General features: G+C 40.4%; 2 protein-coding genes across 2 annotated transcripts; both read right to left on the bottom strand.

Annotated features, from left to right (window-relative positions):
• Positions 1–296: 296 nt before the first annotated feature.
• Positions 297–1,616, bottom strand: LOC104424454 (aspartic proteinase CDR1). The gene has a single exon (XM_010036884.3). It carries the CDS (start codon positions 1,614–1,616, stop codon positions 297–299), a length of 1,320 nt encoding a protein of 439 aa, XP_010035186.3.
• Positions 1,617–2,136: 520 nt separating this feature from the next.
• On the bottom strand, positions 2,137–5,814 carry LOC104424453 (S-type anion channel SLAH2). The gene is given in 7 exon segments (XM_018865780.2): positions 2,137–2,813; positions 2,907–2,938; positions 3,074–3,330; positions 3,333–3,843; positions 3,969–4,448; positions 4,780–4,943; positions 5,694–5,814. Coding segments are annotated over 6 exon segments (1,836 nt in total). The 5' UTR covers positions 4,927–4,943; positions 5,694–5,814; the 3' UTR covers positions 2,137–2,404.
• Between the last annotated feature and the right edge of the window lie 9,248 nt (positions 5,815–15,062).

Raw genomic sequence — 15,062 nt, 5'->3', positions numbered from 1 at the left:
CTTCATGGTAGACTTCACGCTCTCTATTTTTAGGACAGCAAGACAAAACTTAGAACAAGTTGAGATAACGATATGTGATCCAAGAAGCGAAATGCAGCCACATAATTAAAATAGAAAAAAGTAGCCGGAAGGGTAATAGAAGGGGGACGCCTCAAACTATACTTCCTGTGAAAGAAGGAAAAAAAAAAAAAATATATATATATATATATATATATATATATATATATATATATGCCCTGAAGTGAACTTGCACAAGCCATTGAAGCCAACATTTAAGATGATGAATCTAAAGTCTGTCATTCGTCTAGGAGTTCACAGTCCATCCTCCTCAAGTATAGTTTTTTCCCTGAAATGTCGTATCCAACATTGTGGTACTGCTGAGCACCTACGCCAATCAGACTGGGCTGTCCATAATCCGCTTGCAAAATCGTCATGCAGAAAGTAGTAGTTGTCGATTGAGAGAACAAGCTCTCTGCCTCTAATCCCATCTCTGCACCCCCGCTGAAATGAAAAGTAACGCTGGGAAATCCCTTGATATCCCTAGTGACGTTGCCTTCAAAGCATAACTTGCTGAAATAGAGCTCGGACTTGAACCAACTATTCAAATCCAGCATGTTCATTACCGCATCGGCAAGTTCCTCATATGCTCGTTGGACTAAAAAACTTAACTCACCTCCAGAGTCGATCATGACTCCACCCTGTCCTGAATCGGTTCGCTGAAATGTATTTTGCTCAATATCCAGCATAGCTCCTCCTAGACTTATGCCTTCCATAGTGACATAATAAAACCCATTATATATCTCTAGGGGTGTCGAGTCGCCTTCAAGAATTGCCCCTTCCCCCAAAATCAATTGGTTGTATTCATAAGAAGGATCCTTGATCCCTCCGACACAATAGGAAAATTTGTTACCTAGTCGTGTAGCTAGAGATACTTTATTGCTGCTCAGTCCAAGCACTCCCATAACCGCATCGGGTTTTTCGTCGCTCACGTGACTGCACCCAAACACTAGATGGGGTACAGTGAGTAGCCCATCGTCGGAAGTGTCGAATATGAATGACTCTGTAGCAAGCATTCCTTCTGTCGGGTGTGCTCCTTCATAATGCAACTCGTACTTGCAATTCCCGCGCTGATCACAGGAGTTTTGGCGTAAAGCCTGGCAATATTTTGACCGGCACGATATATTAGTGTAGGTCGAGGATGTGCTTGGATCATATATTCGGGTGGAGGCTTGAGCACAATTTGGGCAAGGAATGCAATGCACCCACAAAAGGGGGCTTCCGGTGTCCATGACCGCAAGCATCCGGTGAGACAAGTCTTTTATATAAAACTCCACAAAGAACACGCCCACCCAGGCTTTCGCGTGCAGGTTAGCTTGAATTTTGTCTGAGCACGACATGTTCCCCTTGCAGCTCTCCATCTTTTCCTCTATCATAGCAACACGGGAGATGGAATCTTCAAAAGCAAACTTAGCACGATCAAAGTCGGTATGAACAGAGTTATACATTGGCGACTTGACAGAATTTCGATGGATCAATTTCCTTACTAATCTCTTCGGCACACTACCTGCACCGATGCTTGTGGCGGCATCAATGCAAGTCACAAGGATGGTCGACATAAAGAGGATTCCATAAGTTAGCAGAAGGAGAATTTGGTGAGGGGAAGCCATAATGCAGCAGTTGAATATATATGCTGGCGCTTTATGTTGGACTCGAATGATCTCTGCAACTGTCGGCAGATTCCTCCCAATTGATGAGGCTTAAATAGATGAAATGAGGAGGGTTAAAGTAGGTGAGACATGAGAAAGAGAGAGACGGCACTTTTGGAGCTTATCACATTGCTGGAAATCAGATTACTGATAATTCACGTAACAAGAAAAAAGCATGAACAACCAGCCTCTGTCGAATGAAAGTTCCACCGCACTGAATTTGCACAAGCATCATTAGGCGGGCAGCTTGTGTGAGAAGCCTAATTCTGAATCCAACAACACGTCATTCGTCCAGCGGTGATTGTGTAATATATTTTTGTGACCGTGTGTGCACCTAAAATAATTGAAAAAGCCACATTCATCATTCTTTCGAAACTAAAAAGACTGGTATGAAAAGGTCCAGTGTCTTCTAAAGGAAGCAGAGTAGAGATATGTGAAGACCATTTATTTATTATATTCTTTCTCAAGAGACAACAGATCATTTTCTTCACTGATATACGACTTAACAAACGGCCATTTTACAACTCATTTAGGCTCATGTTCTTAGCAAATTAAACCCCGAATCCCCCACGATACACATGTTCATTGGAATCTGAACTCACATTCCTCACATGCGTTGATCTAGAAAATTTGGCTACTGTAGCATCTACATGGTTTTGGGCATCTGCATTTAAGATCATTTGTGATGTTGTCCCCGCTCACACTGGTAGCTTACACTCTCTGTCGGTATCAGAGCTGGGATGTCCTAAAGATGCTTCGATGTCCTTGCTCTCGTCGATGTCCTTGCTCTCGGAGCAAGCAAATTTTAAGTAGTTCTCAATTTCTTTGGTGTCCGAGCTTCCGTGCCTTAAATGAAACCACTTCTTGTGTGGTTTTGGCCTCCTCTCACTGATAGCAATGGCAATGTCATTGGGGAAAAGGTCGCGAAGCACAAAGGCATGCAAGATTGTGGTGACGAGCAAAGCCGTCACAGTGAGCATGGAGATGGAAGAGAGTGTGACTGCGAGAGCTTGTGTCACCACGTTTGTCACTTCATTCGCATACCTCATGGTCGCGATGGCAGCACCGGTCATTGGGAAAGTGTATGCCCACCATGCCAGCGAGAACCTGTATCCAATTCGAATCAGCTCTAGAATGAATCACTAGTGATGAAAGGTAACTTGAGAGGGCACAGAGATGTGTTTGAGCGCTATATAATACCTGAAACCTCGGAAAAAGTTGACTCGAACTGCCTGAAGAACACGAAAGAAATAAACTGTTTATAAATGGGATCGCCATAAACAAAGTAGATGATCAATCAGTACATGCGGTGTGCCATGTAAGCTACTAGGAATAGAACTGGGGCATATTTCGCGACAGATACTAACCAGAGAGAAGTAGAGGAATAAAGCTATGAAGTAGGCGATCCTGGAACCGTAGTCGAACGATCCTTGTATTTTTGCCCACGCCATCGAAGCCACACTTGGAGCAGCCACGAAGAGAAAGAACACCGGGTGGAGCTCTTTTGGGAGTGTCTCATTTGTTGGCAGTCTTTGGTATAGTGTCACAAATAGAACTGTGTAATGAGCTAACCCCACGGCGAAGAAAAATAGAGGACCCTCTTTTAGCCCCATAGACGCCCCAACAATGCCCCCACAAAGTTCCCGACAATCGAGAGATGGTTCGAAGGATTAGCGACTTTCGAGAGCCTCCTTTGGCCTCCCGACATCCACTGTCCATAAATCTTGAGCTCCAGACAGAAAATAGGCGTCATTAGGACGTACCAAAGAGACGCATGCAGATTGGTGGCTACTGAAGGCGGAACGCCTTGAACCAAGAACAAGAGTGCGATCCACGGGGCGAAGAAGAAATTGACACGAATTGGGTGGTAATACTCACGGCGGACTGCTTCAAAGTAGAAGATCAATTTGAGCAGGTATATGGAAGAGACAACCGCGACGAGAGCGACGGATATGCACCACAGGACGAGATTGATTCTGGGGTCTATGTGGAGGAATTTCATGGACTCGGAGGTGGCCAGAGTTTTCCACATGATTGCCTGGCTGCTGACTCCAAGACAGATACCGAATGAAGAGATGGGGCACCGGAGAAGGAACGGCCAACGCTTGTCGTCCGGAAGGACTATTTCCTCTGAAGCCTGCACATCAAGTGAAATCAAATTTAATGCCAAGTGACTTCGAGAGGCTGTACCTGATCATATATGAAACAACGAGATGGTTCGGAGCATAGGACCACCAGAGCTCATCAGTTAAAATTACGTACCCTGAGAGTGTCCAGTTCTGGCCCTTCCAAGGCATCAAAGTATCTGTCCACAGGCAAAGTTTCAATTTCCGCCTTCGGTGCTGTTCCATCCTCACTCGGATCTCCGCGCGGCTTCCCGCGTAAATTGGACAGCTGTCTCTCGAGCTTCCCCGACCACGTCTTGAACGAATCGTACCTTTTGTCCTTCGCGATGCTGGGATGTTTGGGGAAATTCCTGCCGTTGACTGCCTCTCTATATGCCGATCCTGTTGGCATTGGCTGCGAATAGAACTTTGTCTGCTTGGAGTCCAGGTTCGAAGGGGCAGTGGTATCTGGGTTTCCATTTGTGATTATCGTATCGCCGTGATCGCTGAAGAGAACCCTCTTCGCGTTGAGCAGGTGCGCTTCCACTGGAGACGGCGGCATGCTGATTGAAATGGACTGCATTCTCTCGCAACTCATTACAACAGATCCATTATCAGAGGAAGCTGCTTCAATGTCCTGCTGGTGCACAATAGTCACTTCTGTTACGAACTTTGGAATTTAGTCGGCAAAAGCGAATTAAAAACAAAGACAAGTAGCGATTTGAATGATTCTACAAGATGCGGATGCTCAATTTCTCAAGGAAAAGCAGAAACTCCTCTGCTTTCTATCTGGTTGTACATTTCTAATCACCAAGGCTCGAAACTGGAACGAGTCTATCTATTTACGTCAACTAAATTGCTATCATTCGATTGAAGAACCTTTCAAGTCATCAAGATTGTGGCATCATCAGCATATAGTTGAGCAGATCGCCACCACTCGTTTCGGAAGGACAAAGGAGGAGGCTTACTTGAGCGGGTGGGCAGACAAGCGGGTTATTGTTCGCTTCGATGTTGTCAAAGCCACTAATTCCATCGGTAGATATAACTTGGATCAGTGAAGGGAGTGTCTCCTCAAAATCTTGCTTTGTCGAAGCCGGATTCTCGGTGCTTCCCATGCTGGAACGAAGGCCTCCTGAAATTCAAAGTTTCGATCCTTTTTAGATACACCAACATGTCAGAAATTGAATCGCAAGCAGGGAAATTTCTCAGAACTGAACCAAGCATTCTTCTTCTTAGTTCTCCCTAACAGGTATATATTGTCATTGCCGATATTTGATATGCTCAACAAACTTCCGCAAAGAAAAGAAAGAGGAAACGCGGTCGTGTCATGAGTTCTCATAACCAGATAATTAGTAGAGGAGACATGGCATGACAGGACATTGTCCTGAGCATCACATGAAAGACAGCTAAGAAACAGAGCGTCGTTTCAAAGCTCAGAGACAAGTTCATATTGAGCTTCACACCTGACAACCAAACGAGAAACAAAGAGAAATTGAAAAAAGATTTCTGACTGGCCGATCTAAAGGCCGTACGAGGAGATCCTGATGGCTCAAACTAAAGGACGAAGAACGACTTCCAAACGAAGCATCTTATTCATTAACGCGTCTCCAGGTTGAAGCAGTACTACTGACATCATTGTTAATGTACTGGTGCTCTTCACGGGGCGACACTTTTGCCAATTCCTCGCAACTTCTTTGATCGAAGCACAGGAAAAGGACTACCTTCGGTCGATGAGACAGAATTGTAAGGAAATTCGTGGCTTTTCTCTTACCCCGCGCTTCAAATACAAGCTTTGGACAACGCTTGAAAGCTACTCAAGCATTATATCACATTTCTTTACGAAGCAAAGAGTGAAAAACACACTTGACAGAAACAAGCCTACCATCCACAAACCTGCAAATAAGCCTCTTCTTTAAAAAATTTCGAACTTTCGGAAGCAATTCGATGAGTACCCCGAAATCAACTTCGAATCGCAGCAAACCCGAGCTCAACCCAAGAAGAAATTAGCCCCTTCTAAAAGTTGTTGTGGGTCACCCAGAAGAAGAATTCAACAAGAACTTCACGATCAGAAATTTTTCGACTCACGGACCAAATGAGCCGCAACTCACACGTGTTTGCCAGCCACTGGAAGCGCATATATATACACACAAACACAAGGGTCTATTTGGGGAGGTGAACTTAAAAACAATTACGTCAACAGCACTTCACGGCCAGAGAAGGACACACAGCCATGCAAAAAGACAAAATTCCTTTTGGGTTGAGATGAATCGGCGCTGACGGTATGTGAACAGTGCGATTTACAGGTATGAATGGCTCGTCTTCGTCCTGGTCGCGTCCCCCCTGTATTCTATTCATTGTGATGTGGACATCCGCGTTCTTTTGAATAAAATATATCGATCAAAAGGTTGGCTCTTCGTTCCCTCATCGGCTTCGTCGAAGCTAAGGCCTGCCTACCACCCGCGAGATATGAACACGGAGGTGGGAAACTTGTAGTGCGCACCACATGACGGGTGATAGCAACTTGGGTGCGGACGTTGAACGGCCCGAGAAATCGTATAACTCAAGTTGCTAGACGCTTGCACGGCAAAAGGAAAAGGAGAGAACGCTAACAAGATCTGTTATCTGTTTAGCATAACAAAAGAAGTCGATAATAACATGAAAAGCATCTAAGGTCTCGATATTCTTTTTTGTTTGTCGAAATGTTATCACTTCGGTGGTCATTTGGATTTGTTTATATAGATAGATATTCTGTTTAGCTCATGAGATTTCGTGTGAGATTTACCCAATTCATTTAGTTCTTAAGGTCACTCTAGCATATCAATATCACATCTTGAAGGAAAAATGACACTAATAATATTCATCCAATATGATTCTTGAACTATTTCTAAATGTTTAATTCACAATGAGTCTCTAAACTATAGCAAAATATGTAGTCTAATTCATAAATTATTGTGAAATGTGCAACCTAATCTTTAAACTTTCGATTTATTTAGTATAATCATTTATGTGGTATTATTCATAATTTTTGTTATATCTATGCTACTGCCCATATTTCATTTCGATCCACTTTCTAAATTAACAAAACGTTTGTTATCTTCTTATTACGTTTTTTTATCTTTATTAATGTAACGATAGTTACATTTAAGTACATTGTAACTCATAATAAATATAAGTGAAAATGCACACCGACACCAATATTTAATATTTTACTATAAATATAGACTTACGCGGGTATCTTGCTAGTTTCGATTTTTTTTTTTTTCCAACCCATGGGTCCATAGTGAAAATGGCCTTCAATGCTAGTGGAGTCCCATCATGCACATCTTCAGCTACAGCTAGTTCCGACTGGATAGTAGGTTCTCCTTTTACCAGAACTGCTCCTTTGACAATATGCCAAAACTTCCCTCTCTAATTTAGCAATAATGATAATTATAACAATTACGTTTATAACTAACAATTATAATATTAGTAATGAATAACAACAATGGCACCAACCTGTCTCACGTGGACGAATAAAACCTTAGACAGATGTCGCCGATCTGCTTCAAACCTCCACACTCATTGTCATTGATAAACTTTTTTATGTCGACTGCACCAAAAACTACGCATTTCTAATTATAAAAAAAAAAAAAAAAAAAAGTCACATCGCCGTTCATCCTCACACCTCACATCAGGGATTGGGACGGACACCCGCTCATTAGAAAAGATAATTAAATTCTTGGACATTGTGATAAACATAATTAAATTATGAATATCTACACGCAGATGTCTCGCCCCGTCTTGAGGAAATGGTAATAATTTATAATAGAGCTGCTTTCGCGATACATCAGCAGGATTTCGGACCGTCAATTCCGGGCGGCTTGGAACGCGGAACACGAAAATCGAAATTCCGGGGTCATGATGCCATGCGCTGGAAGTCAAACGGGAACGAAATGTTCGCGAATTTTCTTTAATCTATTTATTTTATCTTATTTTATTTGGGGGATGATATTATTAGATGGACGTAAGGGAGAAGGTAGAAAGGTTTATTTTATTGTTTTTATAATTTTTGGTCGAAAGGGACGAGGCATTATGAATAGGTTGGAAGACAGTCCCCACGTTACAGCTAGAGGCAGGTGTGGCGCGACTCGTGGCTAATGAATTCTACGAAATCAATGTTTTTAAATTTTTGGTCAGAGACCGGAGGCGTTGGTCCATACCCTGGACTCGTTCGATCCGGCGCGTATTGTCTGGTCTGTCTCCCATTTGGTAGGTACAATGTAGCTGAGCTTTCTAGATATCATATCATAAAGTATTCTCTCTTTTTTCAAAATTAATTCTAAAACTACATGTGGGAACTGCGAATTTCAGCAATATAAAAACATATTTTAGTGTAAACGTCAAATCCAAGCATTAGCCCGATTGAGAAGGAGACCGAAGATGGTGTGCCTCGGAAACAATTGTCAGCCGCCGGAAGATCAGAAATCTAAAAGTCCTTTGTCGGATCGGTTCGTGCTGCTTATATTGGATGGAGATTTTCTTGAAGATTGATGTTTATCGGTTTAAAGATGGATAAACCAAGTTATGTCCAATCTATCCGATAACCAAACAAAGATCAATATTATTTTATTTTGCAGCTTGGAAAAGGAACGTGGATCTGATAAGGTTTTGTACGTGCCATTTTTCCATAAAGCAAAACTTTTTTTTTTTCTTGTTACGTTTTGGCATAGGAAAAAAGCCATAAAAAATCCTAAACTATGCCTCCATCACACATTTGCCCTCTGTAAAAAAATCTTTTTATGAGAACCGATAAAAATCTATCTACTTAGTTGCTAGAAAGCAAGCATTGTTGACATTTAAGTGATCTAAAAATGAAATTATTTTTATTTGAAAAATATCTAATGAAATTTTTGACAAAATATAAATCTACCACATAAATAAAAATTCAGGGTTCTTTACATCACAAGAAAATAAAATAAAATAAACGTGTCATAGTTGGCATAATTTGACTTTTTTGATGTCACAAAAGAAAAAATCAAGAAAATATATCATAATGGGCATAGTTTGCATTTTTGGCGACTTTTTTCCTTTGACGCATGTTAATCCACGTATTCTTACATGAAATCTGTAATTCACTCATAAAACCAGGTTGTAAACGAGAAATGACAGTTGCCTTGCTGCGAAATATTTATGCTTCCGGAGCTTAGAAAGGACTTGTGTTTTGCGGGTAAAACGTAGATTTTTTCACTTGTGATTTTGACTGGGCACGATCCAAGAGCCTAACCGAGAGAAGTGGAATGGCGAACCATCAATACATTTCTAGATATTTCATTTCTAAGAATTATTTCTATTTTATTCAATATTATTGAAATATCAATTTCCGAAGATGGCATGCAGTGTACCTCTCTTATCCATTGACAATCGATAGAATATACACTTTCCATATATATCTGGAAAAAATATATATACACTCATTTTCACTTGCATCGTTCATTTACATATATGTGCATTCACTTGACCCAATAGCACGTGAAACAAAATCGATCGTACTATAGAATTATTCCGGACTCCATCTCTTTCATGCATTTTTTCGATTCCTACTCCAAATTATCGGCGATCACTAGAATTCAATCAACATGATCACCATGCTACTCGAGGCCAAGAATCTCTGGCTTGTGCGCACAATGCTAGGGACCAACAAGTGGGCATCTAAACTGGTGGTGGCTGCAAAGTGATGTCAAGCTCTATCCTCCCGTACCGCATGCTTAATATCTTCCCCCGCGTCAATTCCCCACCCTCTAACATGGAATCTGACTAGATCATGTCACGGGACACAAAAAGACCTCGGGAAAGGAAGGAGTAGTAAAGTAAAATGGAGGGTATAAAGGCATGCATCGATAACATTTAGGGAAAAAATATAGAAAAACTTAGGTCGTGTATTTATTGGATGATGAGGGAAGGACCTAATTAGAGTCACCAATAGAAACTAGAAAGCAAGAGAATTCCAAGTGCGGGGGGATTTAGGTCATGCGTAGGGGATGGCGACGGATGGTGGGAGAGATAGTGGGAGTCCGATTTGGACCGAAGGCTGAAGCAATAGGATAGCTCACATCACCATTGACAAAAGAAAGAAAGAAAATAAATTAATTTTAAATGTGTTAAAAAAGTGTTTTTCGACCTAGGAAGACCTGTTTATCTGGAGAAAATGAGCCCATTTTAGTGGCCGTGCTTATCTTCCCTTCCTTTTTCCCTCGTGCCTCGCGTCATGCTGAAGTCATTTGGTTTAGGGTTTTATTTTGAAGACCTTCCCTTTTGTTCGAGTTTCTTGATAAGCTAGAGTTGCACTTTGGATCTGAAAAACTTATGGACTAACTTAGTCACGAGTCGAAAACCACGTTCGGTTGCTGCTAATTCATGTTGATCTAAATACGTAGTGGATTAATGTTGCATAATAAGGTCTTCTGACCTAAACTTTGATAATAATTATTACAAATCGTCGGTTTATCCGAGACATTTGTTCTTCGATGACGACCCTTTGACAAAGTGTATAAACTATTAGAATTATAATTATCTAAACTAGGGGTATAGAGCTAGCATGCGGTTGCAAACTCTATAGTGGGTCTTTCACCCACCTTCATTCACGCTAGACACAGGTGGCTACTATACTAAACTACCCGATGGTAGCCGAGGCATGCAATTACGCCATGACGTGGAGTATACCTTCCCCACCATAAGGCCCCTAAATTCCCTATCTTTATCTTCCCGACAGAGAGGGAATACGGAGGATCTCCCACCCCAGGGTGATTCTTCCACTTGTTTCCTCCTTAAGCCTTTTTAAAGACATGCCCAAGTCCGTAGAGTTGCACTTCGGATCTGAAAAAATTATGGACTAATTAATCACGAGTCAAAAACCACGTTTGATCGATGCTAATTCATGTTGATCTAAATACACAATGGATTAATGTTGCGTGATAAGGTCTTCTGACCTAAACTTTGATAATAATTATTATAAATTGCAGGTTTATCTGAAAAACATCTGTTCCTCGATCACGACCCTTTGACAAAATGTATAAGTTATTAGAATTATAATTATCTAAATACAAACCAAGTTATGCATCTAGCAACTAAGGATTTCCGACGGCTAGCTTTTGCTTTGGTAGTCAAGGGCATCAATGAATAGATCCTGTATGTGTGATCCAAGTGCAATGAATATCAAAGTCAGTCTGTTACTGTCAATTGACATCACGATAGAAATGGACCTGACTTGAATTGAATATCATCAAGAGTCTAGAATTATTCAGTTCCATCTCAAAAATGAAAGATTTTTTTGCCACGCTGATAAGTTTCTGAAAAGGTTGATAAAAGTGTAAAAAAAAAAATTGTTGGTAAAGAAAAATACCGGGTACCAAATCTTTCAATAACTTATTGGTAATTTATATAATCTTTTATGAAACCATCCACTTTTTTTAACCGTTTACTACTTATTTTTACCAACTTTTGTTTGTTATTTTCATCAATATCTTACACTTACCAATTCTCATATGAATTTATCAAATTTTCATTTGACTGACCACCAACTCTCCTAACCATGTCAACTCAGTTAAGTCATGTAGTGACATGTTCTCTTCGAATGAGAAGTGACTTTGTGAACAGAGAAATGTCTAATTGAGATACTAGCCCATGTGGAAGGTTATTGCCATGTTTTTGGTATGCAATGATAAATAACCATGTCCATGTCTTGTGTCAAATTAGATAGGCAATACGAGTTTGATTCCCCCGCACACATCTATGAACAGACATATTTAATGTTACGGTCCAACCCAGCTTTGACCTACATCTTAAGCGATTTATGTTAGGTTTCTATCTGTCTAGCCATTCTTCTTTTGTCATAAAATAGATTGCAACATATAAAGTATCATGTACTGACCATTTCCAAATTTTCCTTACTCCTCAAGCTGCTATTGTGAAAATAATTCAATTCAAATCGATCTTTGCTTTTCGCAGTTTGAACTGAAAATTTCTACTTGTACGGTTGTACCCTAGAAAGCAAGATATTATAGGAGGGGATTGACATTACCAGCTGAATATCCATGCAAATGTGCTTACGACAACAGTGAAGTGATAGTTGGACAGCAACAAGAAAACTTTTCTTTTTCCTCAGAGAGAGAGAGAGAGAGAGAGAGAGAGAGCAAAAATTCAATTTGTGCACGGCAACATAGTTTGACCTTGAAATTCATGCAAAATGTCAGCTATAAAGGGGCCACCTTCTGTTGCAGGACCAACCTCGTCCTCCTCCCCTTGTTACCCTACAGCCCTCGACTTGTTTTTTATTACTTTTGATTCGAATTTCGTTGGCTCAATGTCAATTACATCTATCATTAATTAATTTATTTATTTATTTATTTTAATTCCAATCAACAGCAAGTTGCATGAATATGGCGCCGGCACTAAAATACAACACGACTTTGACTATCGTGGCGATGAAAGCTACAGATGAGTGAGAGATCCCGACATATTCAATTGGGAGTTCGAGGCATTACTCGCACCAGCTGGAAAGATTCGAGACAAGAGACGCAACAGCGTAGAGGCGTTGAAGGGCACGCGAGGGAGTGTAACTCAACGAAAAAACGATCAATGTCAAGAAATGACGTAAAAGGGGATAAGTTAATATATTCAAATTAGCTTATAACTCGCCAGGCCAAACTTTTAAATGAAAGTGAGTTTAATTGGATATCTTGGCATATTCAGACTCAGGCAATTCCTTGACGATCTCCCCAGATAAAAATATCAGATTTCTACCGTGTTGACACAACGAGAAGAAATTCATCTCTTTTTTTTTTTTTTCCAGTAATCGCACATTTCTACTTGTCAGAAAGGTTTTTTCAACTAGTTTTATAAGCTCTTCTTGTTAACTCTGTAATCGGCAGTTTCTATCAACAAGACCCAGTTCTTTTTTCAATTCCCCGGTCACTTCCATGGAATCAACTAGCGCTATCATAAGCAAATTAGCGTCTGATTGGTATTAAATGACTAATTTACCTGCTTATTACTATTTATTTATTTTTTGTCAACGTAACATTTCATTCATTTTTTCCAGAAATACAAGAGAGAAGCACGCAGTTCAATTGTAAATCAAGACAAATCCCAGACAACTTCAAAACAAAACAAGCTCCAAACAACGAGATGAATCATCTGAACAAAATTAGGAGTCACGTGCTTAAAAAGCAGATTTGCGACTTCTCCAAACCAAAATCGGTAGTCAATCATCGAATCCATCTTCAGTATTAAGTATACACACTGAGACTTCCATCTATTATGGAGGTTTTACCTTTTGACGATGTGAGCCTAAGTTTGGCGTCCCCAACACTATTGCCATAAGAGTAATAAGGTTGAAACTTTAATATGGGATTGAAATAGGTTAATTGCAATAAATCTCAATTGGAAAATGGGTTGGATCTTACCTACCGGTTTAGCGAATCTAGAGAGAGCCCTGCTTATCGATTAATTTACCTGCTTATTAATCTATATCAAATTAACAATCAACAGGGCATCCCGCTGAATCTCATAATATGGCCAATAGCCTCCGCAGTTTTGACAAGAAGTGGTGGGCCTTGACGATCGTTCAAGCTGTAGACAGATTGATTCGATTCTGCATATTTGGGCCAGGTACGACAACATGGGCTTTGCTTCTGAACTAACACAAAGATAACACATTGCTCGAACGCAAAGGCCTTCGCTTCAATTAAATTCCAATCAGAACCTTGATGAAATACTTTGTTGAGACGAGCGGGCTTAGTCTTGTACTATTGATATGTAGTACCCGGCCCGTAAATTGTATTGCAATCTCTCACCAAACAAGTTCACTGCGTCAATACGCATGGGGAATTAGATTCAAAGGAGATTTGACTTTACCATATTCACCGAGCATAAATACGCCATAACATTACTCGTTCATAGCCTTAAAGAGCCTGATTGTTCCAACTTTCCCGCGTCGGCATCAGCTGTGAAAAGGGTGCATCGCAGGGGTGCTGCAGTTTTCATATATGCCATCGCCAATTATAAAAGTCACAATATTTCACAACATAGCTACTCTATACGGCTATAGCTACATCGAACGGGCTTCAGGTCTTTCAGGAAATACATCTAGCTTAAAAAAAAAAATCCGTTCTTCCTTTTATCCTGAGTAATGGGTAGAGAGCAGGGATGGGGGTTTTCCCATGTGCCGCTAGATTAATTAGATTTCCATGGGACCATATGATGCATCTACAACTTATATAAAAAGAAGAAAAGAAAAAAAAAACTTCGTTCCTCCTTCAATATATTTTGTCTTATTATTGTGACATGCTGTGCCTTTTGACCTACTCAATAACGAAAGCCGATCACTTTGGGGATCGTGGGCTCCTACTGCAATGCGCAGGCCACTAGCAACAAAAGGATGGAGGTGGTCGGTAGTTCCTGACAAAGGGCCAACTTGGCCTCGCCTCGTGCTTTGCTGGTTTTTTGCTTGATGATGGTGGGTGCACTTTGCTTTCGGCCGATCATGCCTTTTGTAAATTGGCGCAAAACGAAAGTCGAAAAGTTGCCATCCTTATGCCTCGGGAAAATAGTAATAAATTTATTGGCCAATTTAACCTAAATTGTCGATTTTGCCAATTTAACTTTAAACTTTTGTGCGTAATTCCTAAAAATCGCTGATATAACATTACGATTATCACCGGTCATTCTACACGACACATCTCATCGCTTATGATACTGATATCACTCTTGCTTAGTCTCCCTTAAATATCGATTATCTGCCTCCGAATTGATTTGGGTGGCTGTCGGATTGAATGGGAATGGTTATGGGTTCATGAATTGTGACTTCATTGCACACTTTTGTCCAGTTTGTTTAGTCAATATGTACCTAATTAATTCTGGAGCATGGATGATCACCGAAATGAGAAGAGGACAGCGCGTCCCTTTCATTAAAACCGTTTTTGATTTGTGACAGATTTTCGTAGTCAATAAATTACTCCTGTGGTCTGCTACATGGGGCCTCAATTTATTCACACGAGTTCAACCTTTGGCAATTAGATCCGACTGTTCTTACTCATCCAAGTTCAACCTCATGCTTAGAAGCTCAAAAAATAAAAATATTGATATAAATGATTCCTAAACTTTTGCTTAATGTGTAATGCTATCCATAAACTTTAGTTAATGTAATGTGATTTCTAAACTATTGATAAATGTTAAGTATAGTCATTCTAATTGTTCAAACGATAAATTAACATCG

The sequence above is a fragment of the Eucalyptus grandis genome, chromosome 11, assembly GCF_016545825.1.
Source record: "Eucalyptus grandis isolate ANBG69807.140 chromosome 11, ASM1654582v1, whole genome shotgun sequence".
NCBI classification, from domain to species: domain Eukaryota; kingdom Viridiplantae; phylum Streptophyta; class Magnoliopsida; order Myrtales; family Myrtaceae; genus Eucalyptus; species Eucalyptus grandis.
Note: the sequence above shows the minus strand (reverse complement) of the source record. Positions and strands in the feature narration are given on the sequence as shown.